The 26,647-nt window shown below is 48.0% G+C and overlaps 1 protein-coding gene across 1 annotated transcript; it reads left to right on the top strand.

Moving 5' to 3' along the window:
- Positions 1 to 1,724: 1,724 nt before the first annotated feature.
- On the top strand, positions 1,725 to 21,732 carry LOC141440923 (calpain-1 catalytic subunit-like; the record flags this gene model as incomplete). Its single annotated transcript, XM_074105518.1, is given in 15 exon segments — positions 1,725 to 1,817; positions 3,963 to 4,101; positions 6,672 to 6,723; positions 6,964 to 7,084; positions 14,243 to 14,472; positions 15,175 to 15,333; positions 15,444 to 15,794; positions 17,592 to 17,764; positions 17,844 to 18,210; positions 18,292 to 18,364; positions 19,313 to 19,366; positions 19,952 to 20,027; positions 20,030 to 20,302; positions 20,769 to 20,824; positions 20,912 to 21,732. Coding segments are annotated over 15 exon segments (2,244 nt in total), but the record flags the coding sequence as incomplete, so codon positions are not given.
- Between the last annotated feature and the right edge of the window lie 4,915 nt (positions 21,733 to 26,647).

The raw sequence follows: 26,647 nt of genomic DNA, 5'->3' as shown, positions 1-26,647 counted from the left end.
CAAAACTGCGCCTTGTCTCGGGCGTTTGCGTATATCAACAAGTTATAGGTAGTGCCACGAGACTTCAACTGAATGATTAAACCACAGCTACAAAAAGAACTGATTGCACAAAAGCAGAATGAACGAAATGAATGAGTAAATGTCAAAATCCTGCTGTCACTACACGACATGTTGTAGCTGTGTGTGTAATCATTCGCTTCAACTCTCGTGGCACTACCTATATGTATGCACCTGACGAGGCGTACTTTTGCCTTCGACAGAACTCTGTCTTTGCTTTGTGTTGGGCTTGACGCGTCGCGCGCGGCGAAGCCCCGGCCGCCGCCGACATTTGTTAATCTCTATTTTTACTACGAGATCTTTCCTATTTGTAATTATTTTTATATTAAAAAACTAAGCTAGTGTCGCATGTACGTATCCAGCGAGTAGTTAGCGAATTACTGTAGAGACTTTGATGAATAAATATGTAAAGTATTTCCGTGCGTGGTGTTTTTGTTCGCCTGACATTGAGCCTGAAGCCTGAAGAGTCGCGGGCGGCGCGCGGCCGAAAATAGCCCTTGCGCCCCCGACATAGGAGCTGCGCGCGCGCCGCGGACGGAGCCTCCGCGTGACTATTCTCTTGCGGTGTTTCGTAACAACATCTGCATAAATCGTGTCAAGTTTGATCAGCCCATCCTAGTTTTTCAGACCGTACAGAAAGAAAATTGAATTCCTTATTTAAATTATAGGAGGTAAACGAGCAAGCGGGCTACGTAGTGATGTAATCAGTAGGTACATCAATAAAATCAATATTGATATCATAGGTCAAGTTCTAAGAGGATCTGCAGGACTACTACGAAACTCGAAGTTCGTGTCGTGCGGTCCCTCTGACACTTACACTATTTAATACGAGAGCGAGAGGGAACGCACGACACGAACTTCTAGTTTCGTAGTAGCCCTGCTGCGGCCTACTTAAGTGCCTACTGTGTTAGAGAAGAGATGTGGTTCAGCCAACAGAAAAATGTATCTGTTCTAATACTAGATACTTGCAATGTGCGCGCTGCGATGTTGCTCGTCAGTCTTGTTGATGAGGGGCAATACGCCAGACATAAAACGGAAAAAAAGATCTAGAACAAAATTTAAACAGAAGCTAGACGGATAACACGTGGTTGTGGTGTGATCATTTCTCATCAGAATATGACCCGCTAGCTCGTTTCCCTCCCTCTCATAATAAAAACAATGTTAAAGCCTATGATTGCCCACTTCATTTTTAACCCCCGACGTAAAAAGAGGGGTGTTACAAGTTTGACCGTTATGTGTGTCTGTAAATGGGTGAACCGATTTGAATGCGGTTTTTTTGGTTGGGGACGTTATGGTGTAATCGAATTTCGCATGACCGACGCGAAATGCGCCAGCCCGGAAATGCGCGTTCAGATCCCCGAAAAACTATTTCGTTTTAAAAAAAAAATCATTTCCCAAATCCTTTGCTAAAACCATAACAACACTCTTGTAAACAAACGAAACAGTCAGGGGCATTTTCGGCTACCGGCCGCTCTGCGCCCCCGGCCCCGCCCCGGCCCCGGCCCGTGGTCGCGAGGCGCGCCGCGGGAGGAGGCGGTGGAGGCGAGGCAGAGGCAGCCGGCGGCGGCGCGGGCGCCAGTCGCAGTCGCGGCGCCCCGTCCGCGCCGCTCGCACGCAGCTGACTGTCCCGCCGCGAGTGTCGTGTCGTGTCGTGTGCCGCCTAACTGCGATCCCCGCGATCGTCTCCGTCGCCGGTGCCGCCGCCGCCGCCGCCGCCGCCAGTGCCCCGGCTGGCAGCGCCGCTTCTAGGGCAATCTACAGTAAGCGCTCTTGATGGTTGTTACCACAGAACACCTAATAGTATGCCATTACTCGCGCTGTGCCTGTGCGGCCGGCCCGGGTACCGTTTGGTGTGAATTATAAAATGATGTCGAAATTAAATAGCATGAAACACAGCTTTGCCCCTTGAGTTGTGAGGTGAGGACCGGCATGTATGATCGCAACTTTAAGTGGGTAGCCAAACAAGTAGGTACTTAAGTTATTAAAAACTTATTTAGAACGATGACTATTTTATGGTGCGGCAACCAGAGAAAGTACCTAATTAGATTACTTCACGAAAATAAACTTTATATAAAATACCTAAATACTTAGGTATACCTTAGAAACAAAAACAGGAAGTAGGTATATGTTCAGTTTGAATACTTTTTATGTATAAATAATGAACTACAATATTTAATTCAGTTCTCCGTTACCACGAAGTATAAAGCAGTAACGGAGTGGCAAGTCATAAAAGTGTTGTAAGTAGATCCTGTTACAATACAATTCATTCCTAGTTCAATTACATGGACCTCCGCAATATTTAATCCGCTATATTTTAGGACAAGAGCTGCTTTTGATACGTAAGTAGGTACTTAAATAACTTAATAGTTACGTGATGTTCTTAAGCAAATGTTCAAACTCAATCTCACAACATTTATTGACATAAAAAAACACACTACCAAAAAAGACCAGTAGGTAAAAACATAAATAGAAGAAGAGAGAAAAAAATAGAGACGTTAAAGTTGGTATACCTATATGTAAACAACTATTCTGAAAATGCCTGATAAATGTAGGTACCTAACATAATAACAACCAGGACGCATAAATAAACAAGCAACGGCGGCTAATTACCAATGACCGCCAGCATCTAGCACTAGCATTATATATATAATTTGTTGACATAATGACGCAAGACATGAAACGCGACGCCGATGATTTATAATTAGCATAACAATTTTTGCACGAACGAATCCAATAGGTTCCTCACCTCCGGTAGGTACTTTACTTACCTATAGGTACCTACAGCCTATAGTACAGTAAGGTATCAGGTGTAGAGTAGCAATAGCAATGTCGGCTCCTGCTCCGATGACATGCGCTATCAGCAGCGGGCGGCGGCGGCGAGCCGCTTCATGCGGGGAATCAATATATCATTATAAGTATGATCCTAACACTATTCATTTATTCATTCATTCATTGCATATCACATTTATATATAGCAGTTGTTACAATTCGGTATTAGTCACATGTGACGCCCTGCAAGGGCACAGCAACGTGAGAGTTACTACTTCATAATTATATCACTCAACCAATAGATAATCGTATCGTATCGACAAACAACACTATCCGTTATTTTCTTTCAATGACTCTCAAAGTGGTTTGTTTCTGTTGTTTGTGAAAAATCAATAAGCAGGGCGTTTATCCGAAACCGAAAGATATCTACAAGATAGGTATGTATACATACACGGTTCTCTATCGTTTGCCCGAATTTCATATGTCATAGTGTATCGTTTTCCATAATTTTCATTCGCCATAAAGCAATTTACCTATTTCTGAAACAATATTTTCTTCAGGTTTGATATTAACTAACCTAACCTACTGCATTCTATAAGATGACATTTTAGAAAATCCTGAAAACAGCACGTTCTATATATTTTATGGCAAACGTTGGTATGGCAAGTGAAATTCGGGCAAGTAAAGGTTTAGGTACGATACATACACTCTTCTTACGATTTGTTAGATTGGCTTATATTAAAATGGGATTAAATTTTTGGGATAATAATAGCGACATCGAACGATGCGATGATTCCGCCGATGTCGGGGTTGGATGACAGGTGTTTTTCTACGAAAGGTACTTAGGTACCTACTAATTCAAAGTCAAAGTCAAAATATCTTATTCAATAGGTACTTACGAAAATCGAAAAATGGTTCGGAAAAACCTTTGTTGCGAAGATTGTGGAGGATGTGTGAGAGAAGTATTACTTAAAGTTATTTGTTTGTTATACAGGACAAGATGTTGTTGTTTGGAGCGAGTGAATGTATGGAAACCCGAGCAAGCGAAGGATTCTAGGATTAAACCACGAGCGGAAGGGGTGGTGGAATAATTCTACAACTGTCTTTGCTATCAATGATTGTTATCTGCTTTGCAGCCGCGCAGCCCCCCTCAGGCGGCGCCGGCGCGATGCGGCGCGCGCCATGAGGAAGTTCATGCGCACGCGCACCGCCCCCGCGCCGCCCCCGCACCCGCCGCCGCCCCCGCCCCCGCGCACAAGACCAACGGACACGCCAGTGAGTACCTACTACAACACCCTCGCAGGATCATTCAATCAACCCTGAGGCCATTTTGTGCAACGCTATTATAGGAATCACAATCGCATCACCACTTCTTTCCCTCAAATGGTTAGGATTGCGAGTGTCGCTCGGGCAAAATACAGCCTCTGATCTGACCACAGTGTACTTCTAACGAAGCCGTCATCCAAAAAACTGATGTACCTTTTTTTCGTAACAATAAACAGCCACGCATTCCACTCTTGCTTCGTAATAAATTGCAAAGCAAAGCCTTCTTTCGCAAGCAGCTCATCAAGCCCATTATAGCTGCGGGCGGGCGGCGGGCGGCGGGCGAGAGCGCGGCTGCTCCATATTCCATATCTCACGGCGGATCGCAGTGAAAGTGCCGAAACTGCGGCGCGGGAACCATTGTCCAACAGAATGGAAACACTTACCCCTTTACTTATTGACATTTCGCTATGAGATACGAATCAAGTACCTTACCTACTTAGCTTAGCCTTTAGCACGCCGCCTGTTTTTAAACGCGCCGTCGACGCGCGTAGACAAGGCGTTTTTCTTTCCATAGAGCTGCCATACAACTCGCGAGCTTGACGTTACGTTTGTACAAGGTTTGCACTGATTGTGATGCTCATCCACTCCTGTTGCTGATAGTACGTACATTCGTTGGAATCTGTTATAAGTAAAGTTATATCCTCGCTGTATAATAATAATAAATAAATAAATATCATGGGACACTTGCCACCAATTGACGTACCAAACTAAACAAAGCTTGTACTATGGATACTAGGCAACGGATAAAAATAGGTACTTATATACACAAATAAATACACAAACAAATACATTCGTATTATTCATACAAATATCCGCCCCGGCCGGAAATCGAACCCGGGACCTCAAGCTTCGTAGTCAGGTTCGCTAACCACTTGGCCATCCGGTCGTCCGGTATTATTGTTAGCGACAGAAAATATATAGGACACCAAGCCGCACATGGAGACGGAATGACAGACATAGTTATCTAGCAGAGGAGACACATGAACCATCATTGATGCTTTCTAAATGTACTTAAGTTACGCTTTTCAATGTTCTTACCTAGTGGACTGGTTTAATCGTCATTAGGTTGGTACCTACAACATGGCCGGCTCCGCGCCACGCAGCCCATAAACCTATTAATCCCTTGGCCGCGGCGTTACGGCACGTTCATTACGGTCAATTCAAATGCCATGGGCGTCCACGTCCTGCGACTGGGCTGCTTTGCCCTTTTCACATTCATGTGCTTATCCATGTGTAGAGTTTTTCTGACTCGAATTTGATCCAATTTTATATTCTACTTTACCCACCAATTATTGACTAATATCCAATCCAGTCACAGCTGGAAAATCGAGAAACTACCGGGTAAGCTTGATGCCATCCTCATGTCTCCAGTTCAGCTCCATCGTGCAAATATCTCAATAACTTTTTTATTAAATACTATCTTCTGTTCTTATTTGATATTTTGAATCGATTCAAAAGCCGTTAAGGATAACTTTTTAACGTTGTTCATGTTTACTGTGGTAATATGATAAGTCTTAGGTAATCGATCGTTCACCAAGGTCATTTCAAGTCGGAAAAAACATGACATCGTTTTACTCCCGCTATGTGAGGCTAGGAGAAGAAGTGAAATATAAATTGTGTCACGTACGTATGGTACTGTAGCGGCTTATACTTAGAGCAATCATTCCGTAGATATGTAGGTACACGTCTTAAAGTTAACGAGTAATGCCATTGGCAGGGGAATCTATGTAAACCTGCCGCTATCAGCGCACGTCGCGGCATTGTGTCGCGCAGACGCAGCGTGACGTCGCCCATTGTGCGCGCGCGCAAGCAAGGCCTCCGCCCGCTAATTGAAGGCGAGCTCTGAGATGCGCAAAGTGATATTTCCTATATTCAAGTAGTGTTACGTTAATACACTGCAGGGCTACTACGAAACTTGAAACTCGAAGTTCGTATCGTACCGTCCCTCTCGCTCTCGTATTAAATAGTATAAGTGTCAGAGGGACCGCACGACACGAACTTTGAGTTTCGTAGTAGCCCTGCTGCAACGCGGGGGCCGCCCGCGAGCACGACCAAACGTGATCGTCAAAAGAAAGCGCCGTGGTCATGAAGTGCGCTATTGTTTTTCCTGCGTCGTGATTACACGATGCAGACGTCTAACGAAGCCTCGGCTCGAGGTCGCGGTCGAAAGCGAAAATGGTCGCGCGAGGTCGCGGTATTTAGCACTTCCCCGCGGGCTGAGTCCACAAGCCGTCGCTGAGACGCGGCTGCGGACTGCATTTATTATCATCCGCGAGTGCACCTGCTTACAGGACTATCGACTCGTGTATCTTTTCTCGATATTCTCATTTGTCTAGCAAGAGCCTAATACTCGTAACCTACCTTTTATTACCTAATCGTTCGTCGGTGTCACTTGGGTTCTGAACCTTACAAAGCGCAGCGCTGCGATGGCTGAACTTTGAACAGCACAATGCCTAACAAGGGCGAATTGAAACGTAAAATATAAAATAAAGAAGTAAATAAAGTCCCTTTGTCCGCAGACGGCAGCGCAGGCGCGCGCCGCGATGACCGCTCGACGCTCTCCACCTCCAGGTATCTGTCGTCGCTGTCGTCCCTACATCTAAACAAATCGCGTCAAAATGTTCGTAAGAGCGGCGCGTGGGAACCGGCGCACGGGGCCGCGCCGTACGCCGCTCCGCTCATGTGGGAAGGGCGATTAGGATTACTCAATGGCCGCCTCATCGCTTTGATTCCCTTCACATAACCCGGCCTTACGGTGCACGTCAATTCATCGTATTTAAATAGCCGGCGGGCTAATGATGGTGTCTGCAGCAGGTACTGGGGCGGGTCGGCGGGCTCGGGCGGCGCGCCGCCGCCGTGGGAGGACGCCGAGTTCCCGCCGGCGCGCGCGCTCGGCGCCCGCGCCGGCTGCGTCGTCTGGAAGCGCCCGCACGTGAGTACCACCCACCACCACCCACCACCACCAACCTTTTAATGTAATGGATAGCCATACTGATGCCGCCCAATCATTAGAGAACCGGTTGACGTTCAGATTTCGCCCAATTCCTTGTCGATGCGGGCTATGTCCCTGATGTGCAGAGCTATAATAGTCATAGTGGTGTGCATGCGCGTCGTAGCGCCGCCGCCGCCTGCGCCTGCGCACTCAGCCGCGCCGCGTCGTCCAACTGTTGTGTCCTTGTCCTTCATTCTGTTCATTCACGCTCGTCGATCTGAGAGGAGCTAGGCTTTTTACTGTAAAATACACGTAACACAAATAATAAGCCTTAAATAATAAAGTTTAAATTACACATAGATCGTTGATCCCAGTAGGTGTATAACTTACCTAATCATTAGAACGATAAAAAATACTTTAAAAAATGTGCGTACCTACTGGCAGCGTGGTTAGATCCCCCGCACGCGCGTGGCGCTGCCACCACATCACGCGCTGTTATCAGAGCACTCCGTCGGCTTCCTATTTGCATTTCCTTGAATGAACAGTAAGTACCGCGGCACGAGCGATGCCCGGCCCGCAGCCCGCAGCCCGCAGGCCGCAGCGCCTTTCCGGTCGATGCTTCCACGATCATGCTTTACTGCGTCTGGTGCGAAACATCGAAGCAGTGCCGTTACCTCAACCTTCGTTACACGTGCACTCGTAACTGTTGCCGAGACAACTATGCAATACCTATTTATTTTTAGACGAAGAAATTATCAACGGTTGGTACCTCTCGGTGACATCATTACTTTTTCGTAGTGATCAATTGATCTTCCCGCTATGTGGGCTGCAATTACCTAATGAATAGACAGTGTCGGCGAGCGGCGCGTCACGGCCCTGCGCAGGGCTACTACGAAACTCGAAGTTCGTATCGTACCGTCCTCTCGTTCTCGTATTAAATGTGGTATAGGTGTCAGAGGGACACACGACACGAACTTCGAGTTTCGTAGTAGCCCTGCTGATCATATATGTATGTGAAACGTAAATCGCACGCAAACGTACGTACTCGTAACATATGTATGTACATATATCTATTTACTTACCTACATTATTGTAAGCCTGTATTTTTTAAAGCTTCTCAACGTCTTGTGCCGCCCCGACCTGTGGCCCCGACTCTCAAGATTAAGTACCGCGATGTTAGATGATGTTCTTGAATTAACTCGCCCCGTAGTCATTAAGCGCGGGCTGTCGCGCGGAATGCGCTGGCTGCGCTGCGCGATCTCGGCGCTGATTGGCGGCCCGCCGCCTAAAAAAGACATCAACGCGCGCACCGTGCCGCAGCCATTCGACGCGCAACGCGGATGTTATGATGGCTGCCGACTGGTTCAGATTCAATTATATGTATTTGCGCCGCTTTATCACTTTGATATAGTAACTACGTTACGGTATCTTGTTTTGTCGGTTTTGATTCCGTCCGAGTCGGAAATGAAGCAACCTGACAATGGGAAGTGCGTGCCTTATACAGCAGGAGGCTATTTGTGGACGCTGCGGCCGCGCGGCGCGTGCGGCGGCTGGCGTCACCGCTAGGGCATGGATACCGGTATTCGGTATTACCGAAAAACCGGGATACCGGTCATTTTTTCCCCTCTTTTAATACCGGTATTAAATATGTACAAAACCGGTTTTTCGGTATTTTGACTTGTGCTTAAAATAGTAATAGTCGACCTTAATTTCAAACAAGAAAGCACTTTTAATAACTTGTCTTCAGACTTATGGCTTATGAAGTTACTTACCTCTTAATCTACTTTCAAATTTCAAATTTACCGCGCACAAGTTTGCTTTGCTTATTTGTAGTGTAAGCTTTCTCGAAGTTGGACCTACCTAGCTGGACCGTTTGTCCCAGGTATACATAGTCGTCAACAACTTCGAGCGCAGAGCCCCCGACTATTGCGGGAGTTAGGACAACATGGACATTAGTTAGACATGACTTTCGTCTTGCCCATGTTCATTTTTAGGCCAACTCGGTCGGAAACTGCTGAGGTCGGCGAGCATAGCACTGAAGTCTTCCATGGTCTTAGCCATGACTACAATATCGTCGGCGAATCGAAGGCGAGTGAAGTACCCGCCATTAATGTTGATGCCTCGTCCTTTCCAGTCCAGAACCTTAAAAGCATCCTCCAATGCAACGGTGAACAGTTTCGGAGCGATCACATCTTGTCTGACTCCCCGCTGCAGAGGAATAGGCTTCATGCTCTGGTCATGTAATCGGACGGACATAGTGGCGTTTTTGTACAGACACTAGACACTTCAACACTTCGATATACCGGTAGTCAACTGCACCGCTGGAGAGCCTGCATCACAGCCCAAGTCTCGATCGAATCGAAGGCTCTCTCGTAGTCCACAAATGCAAGGCAAAGGGGGAAGTTGTATACTTCGGTCTTCTGTATAACCTGCCGCAACGTACATGTGGTCTACGGTACTATAGGTTTTCGGAAGCCGGCTTGTTCGGGAGGCTGGAAATCGTCAAACCTGCTTGCGAGACGATTTGTGATGATCCTGAAAAACAGCTTGTAAACATGGCTCAGAAGTGAGATGGGTCTGTAATTCTTCAGCAAGGTGTTATCACCTTTTTTGAAGATGAGCACCACCACTGTCTTCTGTTCCATGCTTTCGGTGTTGCCCCTTGGTGGAGGACGGAACTAAACGGCGTCTTAAGGTCCTTATGGACTGGTCTACCACCCGCCTTCAAGAGTTCGGCTGTAATTTCATCGTCACCCGGGGCTTTGTCATTCTTAAGCTATTTGAGGGCCATACTAATCTCGTACAGGCTGACGTCTGGGATGTCTTCGTGATAGTGTCGGGTTAATCTAGCCCTCGGGTCTTTAGCTAGACTGCTTGCTGCTAGCTGTCGTGTCGCTATCCATAAAACCTCTCGTTTTCCCCCAACAGCTCAGGTTTGGATGAAATGATTCTGCCGTCGTCGGTCTTCAACTTCATTAACCGGCTTTGACTTACAGACAGATCCCTGGTAAACACCTTAGAGCCTCTGATACGCTCAATAGCCTCTTCAATGCTATTTATTAGTATTAAATCGGCGTACATCGCGCTTCAGAGATTTTGAGATCTGCCTATTGAACTGCTGATAGCGACAATTAAGCGTCACCAGAAGACTGTAGCAGCATCTCACGCCTCACCTCCATGAGCCTAAGGCCAGAGCGCGAGAGCTTATTGGTTCTAGTACGGCGGGTTTTGAAGAAGTTAGATCCGATCGTATGGACAGCTTCCACAAACCCGTCGTTGTAATCGTCCACGTCGCTACCTAGGCATTCGAAATGGTTTTGAAGTTTGAGCTGAAAGCTCTCGGGGTTTTGGAGCTGAGCTGGCGGAGCGTAGATTTCATCAGTAGAGACCTTTCAAGCTTGAACTGGATATTTAATGAGCCTCGTACAAGCGAAAGAAATTATGCGAAAATTTGGTTGGGAACTAATAATCGGTGAAACAATTTTTACCGAAGAATTAGAGAATCCAATTCCATATTATATAAGTATTAGTTAACAATTAACAACTTAAGTTTTTTATTTTAATACTTGCTCATTAAAAGGGAAGTTTATTAAATCTTGCTTTTCATGTATATTGGTTATATTTCAACAAAACAACAGACTTATACAGAAAGAAAGAAAAATAAAGGGAAAATATGGAAAATACCGAAAAATTACCGAAATACCGGGATACCGGTTTTCAAAATTTGAATACCGGAATAATACCGGTATTGCCATCAAGCCCAATACCGCATAGCCCTAGTCACCGCTCGCCGCACGCGCCGCGGACTACCTACAGGGTGCACCACTAGATGAGTCTATATGAGGAGCTCAAAACTATAACACGTGGAATAATAAAAAAAACTGCATTCATACATTGTAACAAAAGTGTTTGATGAAAAATGCAATCTTAATACAACCTTTTTTTGGTGACTGTAGGTACTTACGTTGTCCAATCTGACGCGGCTAAATAGGCCGCCCGGGGCACTTGTCCCACCGACGACGACGAGCGAGAAGCGAGCAGAGCGGGTAACTAGAAACGAGTGGGCGAGCAGTGAAAAGCGAGTGTTCGAGCACGACGGGCGATTACTCGCTCCACTCGCTCGAGCCGGGCGGCCGCCAAGCTAACAGCGCTAAACGAGTATCGCTGAGCTAGTTTTATAGCTCAGCGAGTTTTATAGCTCTTGTCGCTGCGACAAAAGATGTAATCAAGAGCGAGTTCTCGCCGGCAGTGTGAACCGCCAGCGATCAACTATTAATATATATGTCTCTTTTACTCACACAGGATCTTATGTCTTTTGTTCGTTTCTTGGGCGAGAAAATAGTCGATAGTCAATCGTTTCCTCGCCGGCGGTGAGACAACTGCCTAGGTATAGGTTATGTATACCATGCACGTATTGCACTGGCACCGGGTCCCTCTGTGACGCTTTCAATTGCAAAGTTATGTACAAGCTACCTACTTAATACGCATGAATGCAAGTTATTACACCATTTGTTTCATAACTTTTTAAATAAATATATTTTGATACTTTCACTTTATAGTTAGTGTATAACGATAAACGAGTAATTAATTAGGTATAGAATGCCAACAATGGCAATACGGGTATGCTTCACGTTTGTTATGTGCACGCAAAGCACCTGCTGTAAGCTGTATGTATGGTACTTTATGCACGTTTCACACGGAGACAGCTCGTTTGATAGCACAGTAACAATAGTACATAAATAAATATCATACGGGACACTGACACCAATTGGCCAGCTCCGGAGTTGCTTACTAGCAACGCTTGTGTTATAGGTACTCGTATACATACCTACTGTAGTAACGTACTACTAGGCAACGGATAAACATAACTAAGTAGATAGATACATACTTATATACTTATTAAACGTCCAAGACTTAAGAACACACATTAGTATTTTCATACAAATATGTACCCCGTCCGGGGATCAAACCCGGGACCCCAAGCTTCGTAGTCAGTTCTCTAACCACAGGGCAGGGCTATCCGTCCTCACGAGAATCAAGGGGCAGTCTGCCGTGAGCCAGGACTTCCAGTTATGTCCATCCTTTCCTGGATTCAGTAAATGAAGGCACACGTTACAGGACTGATGGACGTTAGATTTAATTGAGGTAGGTATTCGCTTGGTGTTGGCGGCTCTGACCGCGGTGCGCACTATGAGAACGCTACTTACATAAAAGAATGCTGTCTAAATAGGGCGCTCGATGCAACGGACGTGTCGCTGCCCGCTGCCCGCTGGTGGTCCGCTGGTGGTCCGCTGCGACCGGAGAACGAACTGTATCCATTGCGTCTGCGTGACGGAGTCGAGCCACGGGAGATTGGGAGGCCATATCGTCTAACGCCATTTTCTAACGCACTCAGAATCGCACAGAATCGCTTCAGAAGACGGTAGAATTGTCTTATAAGACAAGGTTAGCAAAAGGAAAGAGATGATTGATGCGGTAATGAACCCTCGGCGTGTTAGACATTATTGTACGAGTGTGTAGCTGTTGAGTGCCATCACACGGCGTGGCAGGCGCGGGGCGCGGAACTGGGTCGCGGCTGAGCACACAGCGCGCGTAGTGACTACCAGTGTTCATTCCTTGCCAACAACTAATCCCAAACCGAGAACATTTTACAACGAACATACAAAAACTTCATTATAAAACTGGGTACCTAAATGGATGCTTTCGGAGTGCTTCCAGTTCTGCGGCCGGAAGAAATAATGACAGGCACAAGGTACTTATACCTATTGCGTACCTACCTCAGAAAGTCTCTGTGTGTATACCTGTTTTCTGTATTGCTTGCTGTGTTGGTGTGCAATAATGAGTTAGGGGCTGTTTCACCGCCCATTGATTAGTGTTAATTGACGGTTAAATGTGATGCCGCCTCCGTCTATTCGAACAAACAAATAGAGACAGCATCACATTTAACCGTCAGTTAACAGTAATCAATGGGTGGTGAAACAGCCCCTTATTGTATTGTTTCGTACGAGTATTGTACTTTTACTGTACCTATATCGGCTTGTGTCTCAAACCACTCGCATTGCGCATTCCGTCCGGCGATAAACGCTGCGGTAAACACATTTTGTATCAGATAATTCAATTACCAAACATTGTCTTACGCGGTGAACGCAGCGGCAAACGCACTTTGGTAATTATTGCGTGGATTGTGATTGGTTACATTAGATATGCGTCAAACGCAATGCGTTTCGCGCAGCGTTTATCGCAAAAAACAAACGAGCGCTTTAAAGCCAATCAGCCTCAGTCTTCACCTCTATTTGATAGCTATTTCATAATATTCGCTCATTCATGGTCCAAAATGAAAGCAGAGAAGACAAAGTAGAAATCTCGTTCCAGATAGGACAGATAAACATTAGTTAAGTAGTATGTTGTTTGTTCTGACGTGTTGAAGCTTAAAAGCTTAGCAATCAACATTGTCCTGCGCCGGCGTCGCGCGTCGGCTGGGAACGGAAAGTGCAAACAAAAGCAGGCGTTTTAAAGTGACGCGTTACTAGACAAGTTTGCGCTCGTCTCCTCTTTATAATCAGTAGCAAAGGCATAATCCCTCTAAATAGTTTGCGTTGAACGGAGTTATTCGTCTCTGTGCATGGTCGCCGCCATAGAGTAACTTCTAGGTCGCCTCAGCGGTGGTCGACGTTCGGCACACGCGTGCGGATAATCGACTCGCTAAATTTGCTAGCGGTCAGAGCCCCTGTAACACTGTAGGTAAGCGATTAGTCGGGTAGTTGTTGGTTGGAGGCGCGAAGCGAGAAACAGTCGCGTGCGAGCGCACCGTTAGCACCACCACAAAATAATGAATTTTTTTATCACGCGTGGGTAAATTATTTTAATGTTTGGTACTGTTTCGCGATACCTGCTAATGTCGGGTTGCGCGTGGTAAAAATTATCGCGAGTTCGCAGCGCGGACTCGGCGAGTGAGCGAACGATGCACCTGCTGATAATCGCGCTCGTGCGGGCGATGCACTTCCATGCTGCATGTCATTCTTTGAGTAAAATTACTCGTACTTAGGTATATCCGTACACTGATTGAGCATTGTTCTAATTGGAATCAGCTGTACCCATTTTGGATATTCTGCTTTCAGAATGGTCGGAAATGTATCCAATTTTTTAATTGTTGTGCAGGAGCTGAGCGCGCGGCCGACGTTCCTGAGCCCGGAGGAGGCGGTGTACGGGGAGGGCGGTGAGGGGGAGGGGGAGGGGGGGCTGGCGGCGCAGTGGGACGTGCGCGTGGGCGAGCTGGGCAGCGCGGGGCTGTGCGGGGCCGCCGCCGCGCTGGCGCTGACGCCGCGGCTGCTGGCGCGCGTGGCGCCGCCGCAAGCCTTCGGCCCGGCGGGCTACACCGGCGCCTTCCGGTAAGGCCGGACAGAGCCGTGCCTGCTCGTCACAGGCGTCTGCAACGCGTGCTCATCGATCACCGTTCTATTCGTTCGCGCGGGCGTTCGGAGGGTGTGTCGAATCGCGGCAGCGCGACGACCCGACCCGATACCTAATTGACCTTTCCGCGCTCGGCGGCGCCAGCGCCGCACCCCGCCTCGTTTATTTGATCCCATCTGATATAACGTTCGTTTGTGAATTCTCTTACGCAACGACTCCAATAAAGTATAAATGGATAGAATTCGGTACGGTTTTCGAGGGAGCATTAATATCTTCCGTGCTGCGTGCGGTCGGTATTTGAGGCTCGCACATTTTTTATTCCCATTATAACGGGCCCGGCGAAGGTCGGCCATTAGAATTCATCGGAGGCTTCCGCGACGGGCCGGGGAGGCGCGGGCGCGAAGTACTTAACGCCGGCATGAATATTGATGCGCGCGCGCCACCGCCGGCCGCCGGACGCGGCCCGGGCCCGGACGATTCGTCCGTATCGAATACGCATAACAGTGTTTCGGCGTTCCGGCTATCGGAAACACCTCAGTCCTGCCGTGAAAAACGAGCAAATAGATGTTTGAAGAAGTTTGTCCGAAAATTTGGTTAAAGCTGCGACGATATAGGGTGCTTATTTTTATGGTGAGTCGGTGTGCGTGTGCGTGTCAGCTGACGTTGTATGTGTGTGTCAGGTTCCGGTTCTGGGTGTTCGGCACGTGGCGGGAGGTGGCGGTGGACGACCGGCTGCCGTGCCGCGCCTGCGCCGGCGCCGGCCGCGCGCCGCGCCTGCTGGCCTCCGCCGCGCGCGCGCACGACTACCTGCTGCCGCTGCTCGAGAAGGCTTATGCCAAGTCAGTTTCGAGTAAAAATCTAAAATGTCGTTGACGGTCACATCGCTCGACTGTTTCTAAACCTTTGACAAAAATCCTTGAGCGTTTCTGTACGAAGTGCGTGTGCGCAGGCTGTACGGGTCGTACGCGGCGATGCGCGCGGGAGGGGAGGAGGGCGGCGCGCGCGCGTTGCAGGAGCTGTCGGGCGGCGTGGTGCAGTCGTTCTCGCTGGCGCGGCAGCCGCGCGCCCTCACGCTCGCCGTGCTGCACTCGGCCGCGCCGCGCTGCACGCTGCTGGTGGCTGGCGGACGGGGACAGGGACGCGCCGCCGCCTACTGCGTGCAGGGGCTGGCGCGCGCGCACGGGGCCGCGCTGGTGCGCGTGCGCGCGGTGGGCGGGGGGGGGGGCGCCCCGCCCCGCCGGAGCGCGCCGCCGCCGCTCCAGCGGGACCTGCTCGACGCGCTGCACCCCGACGAGTTCTGGTGAGCCGAGACCGACTTGTACTGACGATTACGTCCCTACGGTCGAGTTTGTAAACTACTGAGCCAAAATTTGATCAAAACGATAGAGTCGGGTTCACTTATTTTTGATCAAATTTTTGCTCAGAAAAAAAAACGCTATAAACCGTTTAAATCTTGATTTGTTTATACATGAGGTCTAGAATCCCATTTGACGGGAACCTATCGACAATAAGAGCGAAAAAGACGTCGGGCGGCTCGGCCGTCGCGTAACGACGTTTACCGACGGGACGGGAAGATGTGATTATTCGCTCCTATTAAGTGAACGTAAAGCGTTTTCTGGTCGGCTAAAGCCGCTTCCGCGTCGATAAATGTGGAGAGACCTTAACTTAACTTCTTATTCGGTGGAAGCACATCCGATGCGGTTCACCATTATAGTTAGGTAGCTTAAAGAGACTCCGTAGGGAGTCGCATCGCAAGGAAAGGTGATAGTGAGCGAAAACATCGCTTACAAATCGCGCTCGCCGCTCGCCCTTTCAATCCTTAAACACTTTTACCTTTGTTTTTCGCTGCCCATTCAGCTTTCATACCGCAAGAGTAAAAAGCAACGCGAATATTACTTGCTACAACTCGTAAGTTCTTACTTATTCCACACCTCCCCACCAGAGGAGTGCATTATTGATCAGAGGGCGGTGAGGGCCGTGTTTGTTGTTGTGTCCGGCGCTCGTGACACAGCGGGTGAATGACCCTTACGAGAGCAAGGCTGCGCGCGCGCCGGCCGCAGCCCGCAGCCCGCAGCCCGCAGCCCGCAGCCCGCAGCCCGCAGTGGGGCACCGGGACTGGGTCGGGCCGTGCGAACCGGCGCGCGCGCAGCCGCCCGCGCCTCGCACTCGTAAATAACATCGGTCAAGTACTTAATACATGGTTAATTCTTAACCACTCAGGAAATTACCTTCCTTATTAATTTCTCTACTATACATCATAATAACCGCTATTGCGGACAAGACGTGCTGGTTCTGCTTGAATCGTGTACTGCGCAGATTAAACGTGGTACATATAATAAACGTTGTGATTACTAGTAAAGATTAGAAAATGGGAGCGGGTAAACGACGGGAAACGGAGCGTAAATGCGAGAACGCGGTGCGTGCGCGGGGGGGGGGGGGGCTTGCGCAAGCGTCGCCGCGCTCCCACGCTCTCGATCCCGGAGAGAGCCGCTCCCGGGCGATTTTTGCCAATGCCGGAGGACAAAGAGAGAGACAAAGTTGTCCAATTTTATCAGGTTTTAACTGAGTATGTATATCGTATATAGTCGTTACGTTGGTTAGCGGGGTAGATAAAACCATAGTTCTAGTTGAAACTACCTACCTATATATTTCTTGAATTCAAAAGCATACTTATCGTAATCTTAATTTCGCAAATTTGTCAGGAACGTTTGCCGTTCTCAAGATTCTACAACGTCATGCATACGTAATAACATCTGCACTGTTTTTTTCGGGGCAGAAGCGTTGTGGTGCGGTATTTATATAGAATCATAACCAAAGCCCCGCATTCTAAACATAAACGCCCGTCGCCCACTTTTCACTGCAACTACTGCAAGCGCGGCAGGCTCTGTACGGCGTTCGTTTACGCCCTGGTGACGCTTCAGAGAAACCACTCTCAAACATTCCCGAATAGAACATTCGAACGTCGTCGTCGGTCGCGGACACGCGTCGGTCACCGGTCGCCGGTCGCCGGCGGCGGTCGGTCGGTCGGAAAAACCAGGACTTAGCTCGCAATGGGAAACCGCTTAGGTCGGAATGAATGTGGAATGTCTCGTTCCAGGATGTCGTTCGAGGAGTTCGCGCAGTACTTCTCGCGGCTGGAGCTGGTGCACCTGGGGCCCGACGACTGGATGCGCGAGCCGGCGCTGCGCGCGCGCCGCCCCTGGCGCGCCGTGCTGGCGCGGCGGCGCTGGCGCCGGGGGTACAACGCCGGCGGCCCGCCCGACGCCAAGGGTGAGCCCCGCCCCCGCCCTCGCCGCCCCTCGCCCCTCGCCCCTCGCTCGGCCCTCGCTCACGCGCGCTTCGCTTGCAGAGACGACGGGCTGCAACCCGCAGTTCCACGTGCAGATCCCGGGTGCGGGCGCGGGCGGCGCTGGTGCCAAGTGCCACGTGGTGGTGTCCGTGACGCAGCAGTACGCGCCGCGCGGCGCGGCCGGCCGGCGCCTGCGCGGCATCGGGTTCGCGCTGTACGAGCTGCCGGCGGGCGGGCCCGGCGCCGGCCCCGGCCCCCCCGGCCCCGGCCGCGCGCTGGACGTGACGCACTGGTCGCGCGCGCGCGAGGTGGCCACGTTCTTCACGCTGCCCCCCGGCGAGTACCTGCTGGTGCCGCACACGCGCCGCGCGCACGTCGAGGCCGCCTTCCTGCTGCGCGTGCTCACCGACCAGCACGCCAACATCTGGTGCGTGCCGCCTCCCCCCCTCCCTCCCGCGTGCGCCCCCCCCCCCCCACACCACGCACTGACCTCGGGCGTCCTTTGCAGGGAGGTGAACGAGGACAATATGATCGTGCGCAGCATCGCGGACGAGTTCCCGGACGAGCACCGGCCGCTGCCCGTGAGACCTCTAGCTTGCACTATGTGCTGATCTCGTGCTCAGAACCAATAAGTGATTTGCCAATCGTCGTGACTCCCCCGCCTGCATTTATGCCTCTGCGTAACTGATTGTAGCTACTTTTATGCAAATCGCAGAAATTTGAACAATCAAGTATTTTATCCGTCTTTATTATTTATTCGGTCTGAGGCTGAGACAGACGATTTTCTAAAGTTAGTTTTATATATAAATTACTTACTTCACGTTGAAAAAAAGAGAAATGAAATGCTGGAGCCGGGAATCGAGCCGGGGTATTCGCCAGTCTGGGGCGCTGCTGTACACCCCTACACCACCGCCGTCAAACTATAACTAGATCTAAAATGCTTGTTACGCACTTCTAGATTTTAGAGCACTTATTGCTCACGAGAAATGATGCTGTTTAGTTTACAATAGACAAAGGAATCAATTTCAAAATTAAAAAATAATATTGTTCTGGTATACGTTTCATGATATTCCTGTTAATCGCTATTAGGTATTCTTTCTAATTGAATCTGACCGCTATTGTGATCTACTTACAAGTGTGTGGCTTTGTCTTACAGACAAGCAGCATCTGCATCTCATCTGCATAGATGACGCTTGATGATAAATAATTCGCAAATTATAAAAATAGTAGCTGTCACGAAAATACATTTAAAAAATTTTCGGGTTTGTTTGGAGATGGTGTAGGGTACATCTACCTGGTTTACCTGGGTAGGGTTCCTGGGCCTTTTTCCTAGCTTCAGTATTTTGCTTCTGGTTTGATGAACAGTAAGTTTATTTAAGCAAAATAGTTCTTAACAGGAAAACCGTAAAATGAAATAAAAATTCCTGAAAGTAAAATTTTTGAAGTCTGCAATGATGGTTATGTATTCATACAGTGTGCTATCTACTCGTATCGTGCAGTTTACAAGATGTACCTATCTCTCATTCCAGCCTGAGATGCGGTCGCTGCTCGTCAAGATGCTCGGAAGCGAAGAAGTGGAAGAGGTCAGTGCTCGCGGGCGGGTCATCTTTGCACGAGAGCGCTTCGTGTTATACAAGCTTTTCTTTAGCTGCCCTGTCTATTTACTTATTTGGGTCAAATCTTGGAAGCTAAATTTGACCCATTTCCAGCGGTCTGATTGATTGAAATTTGGCATACTTATGTAAATCTGGTGACAATGCAATAATCTGGTACTGACATCTCGGGAGTCCTGTCAGGATCGTCTCCCCAATGGTCAAGTTCCCCTCACTGGTTAATAGTACCGACTTGAAATTTGGTACGGATATGCAGTTTCGATGACAATGCAAATATAGTCAACAAAAAGTACAGTCAGCAACAAAAGTTTGTATGATGTCCGGTTCACATCAATCTAGTAAAACCGGTCCAGTATAGCATGACACACTGCCGGTACTCGTTCGGATTGTGACCCCGCAAGGTATCGCTACTGGCACGTTTTTTTTTTCTCGAGTATTTTACTGGAATAATGTGAACCAGGCATCAAAAATGAAATTTTTAGCAGAGACTTATTACTAGTATATTAAAGTTCAGAAGCAAAGAGCAGGAACGGTCTGTATGAGTCGGTGTCGCAGGTGGACGCCGCGGAGCTGGTGCTGGCGCTGCGGCGCGGGGGGCTGGGGGCGGCGTGCGCGGCGCGGGGGGCGCCGAGCTGGCGCGCGCGCTGGTCGCGCTGAGGGACGCGCGCGTGAGCGGCCGCATGCCGGCCCGCGACGTGCCCGCGCTGCGCCGGCTGCTGGCCGAGTGGCTGTCGGTAGTGGGGGGCGGCTCCCCCTCCAGCTACCGGCTGCGCGCGCTGCTGCGGGCGGCGGGCGTGCGCGCCAGCAACAAGGTGGTGGAGGGCTGCGTGGCGCGCTTCGCCCCGCGCGCCGTGCTGCGCCCGCAGCCCTTCCTGCTGGCGCTGGCAAGGATACACCTCGCGCACGGTGCGTTCATGCCCCGACAGGCGACAGGCGACAGGCGACACCACCACCCACCGGGGGAACTTTCATACTTTATGAATGAGCTACCCTGACAACCTTTCGGTATCTCGACTCTTGGTCTCACACTATTCTTTGTGTGTAATCCTATTATGCTCTCTCTGATCTATTTTCGTTCATTTTAAGTTATAAAACTAAAATTAAAGTTTTCATTCTTGAAACCGATTATTATATTTGCCTATTAGTGCCACATTTTTTTCAGAAATCCCATGACTGTAAGTGCGCTATCGATAAGACCCGTAAAAATGTACCTACACGTGCAGTGCAGGGTCGATCCAATAGATTAGTCGAACCTGTTTCGCTTCCAATTATGATCGGTTCCGCAAGTCTCCCCTGCGTGCGCATCTGGGAAGTACAGTCTAAATCGTTCTAATTTCAACAACTCTCTTACTCCTCCCTCTATGTGTTGCAGAGCGGTTCCGCATCCTCGACACGAAGCTGAAGTCCAATCCTCTCTCGTTGGAAGAGGTAAGCCGTCCGACCACACTTGTCTCATATGAGATCATATATAACGCCTTTAGGATGAGAAGTTATCATAATGTGTCATGTTTCCAGATGATCCTGATGACGATCTACTCGTGACGGCGCGCGTGTGGCGCCCCCCCCCCCCCCCGCGCTTTTAGCGATGCGCGCGACTACACATCTTATTGATAGTGTTACGGCCGCGACCAAAGATCCCTCCGCCCCTGCGGCGCAGGCGCAGGCGCAGTACAAACGGTGCTCGCGACATGTGATACAACGCAGTCAGAGCAGGCAGGACGCCACGCCGACCGAGTGATTTGTGCACTCGGGCGTTTTCAGAAAAAAGTGTACCCTTTCCTTTTTTTTGAACTTATGGAAAAAATATGGTTTTTCCTACTCAGAATCAAGAGCACAATCGATTCCGATCGTTTAAAAAAATGTCCCCATTTTTTCATACAAAATTTTATGAGTCAGTTTTGTCACGCCCATACTGAGAGTATGAAAAAAAAGTCGCAAAACTGTAATTTTTTGAGGACATTTTTAAACTATCGGAATCGATTGTGCTCTTGATTCAGAGTAGGAAAAACCATATTTTTCCAAAATTTCAAAAATAATGAAAGGGTACACTTTTTTTTAAAAACGCCCTCCTTCAATGCCATCCGCAAACAGAAATACCTATAGGTACCTTATTTATATATAATAAGGAGCGGCGTCAATCAGGATTGGCATCGGTTGGCGGGGCGGGCCGGCGCGTGATATTCGTAGGTACCTACACGTTAAAGTAGTACACAGCCCAAGTGGCTAAAATATTGTTATAGCATGTTATTAGTTTATTTATTACTGAACTTTCGTGGTTTAAATTATTATTATGAAATGTGAATGTGCAATTTAAAATATTATTTATTAAAAATATTCTAAAGCACTAGTGCCTTTTATTTAACTTACAGAATAATTTAATCTCATTTTGTAGTACCCAGAATAGACGTGAAACTCGAAAACATGCTTATATCTAAAAGGACCATGTTACAAAACACGGATAGTTCAGAAGTCTATATGTAGGTACTTCAATTTTCATACCTACGCACGGCGGTCGGTCTAAGGTTGTCAACTAAATACGGCTTATGCACCAAAAATCTATCCTGGTAGTGACACTCTTATCTAGTTGTTTGATTTATTGTTGAGAATGAAACGGAAATAATGGAAATATAAATTAAAAACTAAAATATTTTAATTTTAATGTCATTGTTATATCATAATCGCACGGCACTGGTCCCAACCGGTCTGAGACATCGACACGATAGTGTCTATGTGTGCGTTGCTCGAGCGCACCTGTATTGGAGATTGATTTCTGAACTATCTGTGTTTTGTGACCATGTGCAGAAATGGAGTTGGCCATTTTGTTAAAAAGTTTTACAAACTATACTGCGGTTGGATGCGGCGACGGTTGGATGGAAGTACATTTTGTAATTTGTATGTATTTTTTTTAAATTACCTAATACCGACTTTTAAAGTAAATAAGTACGAGATGATTATCTCGAAAACTACTTGAGCTATTTTTTTTAACATGAAACAATTTTTCAGTTATAATATTACAGAAAATCTACAAGTTTATGGCGCTAAGATAACATGGTATGTACAAATGTACACCACTCAATATTTTGTGTACAATACAAAATATACGGAACCATCATATAAAAAAGAAAGAAAGAAAGAAAATAAAATTATTTAAGGCCATAAAAACAAACATAGTACCTACAAATACAAGACAAACATGACGATAAACAGGCCGTGTATCGGTCCGTGAACCTGATTAGCACCACAGAATAAGTAATAGTACAAGTAAGCACTTTGATGGATGGCTTTTTTAGTGTGTTATGTGAATAACACCTATGGCTTATGGCTCATGGCTAGCTTACCGTTAAACCGAAGAGTAGGACATCAACATTGCAAACTCTCTATTTATATCAAGACCTGCTCCATTTCTTGTTGGACTATTATTATATCTTTCCGGTCACAAATTTTCTTAGTAACGTTGTAAACCCAAATCCAAAAGTTGTAAACTTCCCGCCAACGCGATAGTTTTAATGTTACCAACAATAAAAATTGTATTATAGTTCTATAAACTCCGTTATTAACAGTGACTCGAACCGAACAAACGTCACTGTCGACCGTAGATTGTCGTATCGTTCACGTCACCCTCATCACCAGTCAGTACGGTCAAAAGTGTGTCCGCGTCGCAGTAGCGCCGTTTCAGTCAGGTATTACCTGCGCGAAAGAGAAAAAAAGTAGTTTCCATGGAACACGATACGCGGCGATACCGAATGACACCGCAAAGATAACGTACGTACGGTACCGGCGCCGGCGATTCTGTCTGTCATGTCAGTCAATTGACAGCTTCCGGAGTAACGGGACGCGCGCGCATGCCGCGAGCGATCGAGCTGTTAGCGAGTAGCAAGAATTGGATGCGGCGAGAATGCGCGCGGCGTGGGCGCTGGTGCTGGCGTGCGCGGTGAGCGCGGGCTGGGCGGGGGGCCGGGGGGGCGGTGCCGGTGCCGGCGGCGGGCGGCGCGCGCTTCCAGGCCGAGGCCACGGTGCTGCTGGGCGCGGACGACGCGCGCGGCGCCGAGCTGGGCTACCGGCTGCGGGCCGCGCTCCTCGTGCGCGCGCTGCCGCCGCCCGCCCCCCCCACACCCCCCGCACAGGGCGACCTGCTGCTGCACTTCACGGTTAGCGATTCATACCTAGACTAGATGATAGATCCAGCGTCTTCTTTCCCATGAGCACACCAGGGACCGGAGACTCCTTATTCAGTACTCATACACTTATATCCCAACAGGAACTGACAATCGATAAAACCTAATTGAATTTGAATCATTTCTAGGAACAATAAAACTTTTTATATGAAATGATACTAAAACACGAAGCATCCATAATGGTTGATTCATATGTATGAGGTGGTTTTCAATCTTGATGTTATGTGCTGATGATATGTGGGTAGTATATTTTTTTTGTAAACTTGACCCCAATATCCTGATCCAACTTGGCAATATGAAAAGTGAGTCATGTAATATCTAAATTTATATTATTTCCATTAAAAATTCACATCAATTGAGTGTCAAATAGGTTGTAAAAATAAAAGGACTAAGGTATAAAATAACAACCCCTCCCATAATAATATTATAAATTCTTTACTCCTTCAAAATTATAATAATAATAATATTTGTTTAAATATTGGTTGCAGTTGGAGTCCCCCCAGCTGATGTTGCGTGGCAAGCAGCCGGGCGCTGACTTCCTGCCGCGGCCCTCCCTGTGGGACGACCACCCCAGCTCCGAGTTCCTGGCTCGGTGGAGTGCTGGTCGCATCACAGAGACCTATCTGGACTCCAAGGACCCACCTGATGTGCTTAACTTCAAGAAAGCGCTGATAAGTCTGTTCCAGGTAAATAATGATCATTAATAGCCATTCACTCACTATGTGTTAATGGTGGACTTTGATCATAGTTTATCGCATTTGATAACAGACAATTGAAGAGAAGAGAAAGAGACTAGGATTCTGTTTGTAAAGTTATAATAATGACTGGTAGCTAACATTGTTTATTGTTTTAGTACCAAGTGGAGGAAGGGGAGCGCAACGAAACAGACATATCGGGCGAGTGTGAGGTGCAGTATGAAGCGGTCTCCCCGCTGACTCTGCGCAAGTTCAAGGTGAGCTGCTGCTGCTGTGTTACGCTGCTGGCTGCTGCCTGCTGGCTGCTGCCCTACACCTACACTGGTGTTGCCACACATTTTAAACAGACATTTTAAGTACTTTTAATAGATACTTAAATATTTGTAAAATGTTTAAATTTTTTATACAAGTAATATGCAAAATTTTTATATTTTCACTCACAATGAAGTAATTATGCTTTTTTAGCAGAGAAGCATGTATTTCTATCAAGACATTCCACCTAGTGCGAATTGTTTTCGAACATTCTCTTTTTACACATCTTTTATGGAACACTTGATTTAAAATTTTATTTAAAAACATGTAAAAATTTATATTATCATCGAGAACCATTTCAGTGTGAAGCTAAAACCAAATATTTGTATACAGCATCGCTGCATGTGGGAGGGCTCGTGGGACGCGGACGAGGAGAGGGAAGCGGACGAGGACGAGGATGAGGAGCGGGGCGGGGAGCGGGGCGGGGAGCCGCCGGGCCGCACCGAGCGGCGCCGCGCCACGCGCCTGGAGCTGCGGGAGGACGGCCAGCTGGAGGGCGCCGTCGCCGACGACCTGCTGCTGCTGCGCGCGCCCGCCGCCCCCCCACCCCCTCCCGCGCTCAAGGCGCGCGCGCACACCGCGCTGCGGCGCCTGCCCGCGCCCCCCGCGCCCCCGCGCCCCCCGCCGCCGCCCCCGCCGCGCTGCTGGCCGCGCTGGCGCCGCACGCGCTGCCGCTGCGCGCCACGGACCACGTGCCCGACGACACGCAGGTACCTACACTCGCGGCCGCGGCGGGACCGACTCGACACCGAATAGTCGAATGAGCCCCCGAATAAATGATTGCCTATATCGAACTAAACTGCTTGTCGTCCGATGCAATTTTCCGGAATAGAAAGTTTTATTCCAGCGTCTAATTGTACCTGAAACGCGCAACCGATTTTGTATAAAAACAGTCACATTCGCGGACGTACCCGCTCGCGAGCCGTCGCATTTATAATATTATAACAGGATTGCAAACGCTTATGGAATACATAGTAGCGATTGACTAGCAATGATCCTACGTGTGACTACTTATCGACATTGAACTCTGGCGGCCTTTGACCGAGTTGTTTATAACTCGGCCGACCCCTCCGCGTGCCGGCCGTCGGCCGCGCGCCGCTATCTCCGCGATAACAGCAGGACGCCGGTCCATCTCTCCCCAAATAGCCACCGCTAATTCGACGCGCCGGCTTAAACACGCACGCTGATATTACCAAGATAGGTACCTAACTATGTTATAACACTACAGTTTTATCTCAAACATTATGATTACATTCAACAAGTATCGCTAACTTTACATGCACTAATTAGTAGGCTAAGATTTTCCTTAGGCGGGCTAGGCGAGATGGTTTGAAAGAATATAAATATTTTTACAAAAATTAAGGCGAGTCGTTGTTATTACTAACACATACAGTTTTATGTTGTCTGAGAACATTAGAGTCGTGTCGTGCAACTTAATGAATCATGGCGTTAATGATTTAAACACACTCGCTCAGCGACAACGATAACCTATATTTAAACGTACCGAAACGTTATAGACTCCATCTTGTGTGACAATCCTTCATGCAGATTTTCTCCAATGCTTAATTTTTTATAAAACATATCCTGCTATAATATTATAAATGACAGAGTCGAGAACTAGACATTTGTGACTCCATGACACAAAATTGAATTCAGATTAAATAATTCAGGATTCTTTTTATGCTTGTAAGTTACATAGATCCAAGTAAATTCTTTGTAGACAAAGTCACGGGCTGTCGCCTGTCGTTTCGTCTGTTGCTAGTTCTTCCATAAAACTTAACGAATACATGAATACTATTCTTATCATTACGGTACAGTCACCAGCACTGACCTATATCTGACACAACGAAGCGTGCATAAATATCTGATACGACTCTATATCTAGGGTCGGTAGGACGTCTCAGATATTTTCGCACGCTTCGCTGTGGCAGATTTTAATGAAGGTGACTGTACCAATAAATGACAACATAATTTGGAAAAACCTTATTCCGTTTCGCTCGACATGCCTCTTGCTTGAAATCAAAATCGCATTTTTACTCTGTGCGTATTTAATGAAATCGCATTAAGGA

Source organism: Choristoneura fumiferana, chromosome 23 (assembly GCF_025370935.1).
Source record: "Choristoneura fumiferana chromosome 23, NRCan_CFum_1, whole genome shotgun sequence".
NCBI lineage: Eukaryota > Metazoa > Arthropoda > Insecta > Lepidoptera > Tortricidae > Choristoneura > Choristoneura fumiferana.
Note: the sequence above shows the minus strand (reverse complement) of the source record. Positions and strands in the feature narration are given on the sequence as shown.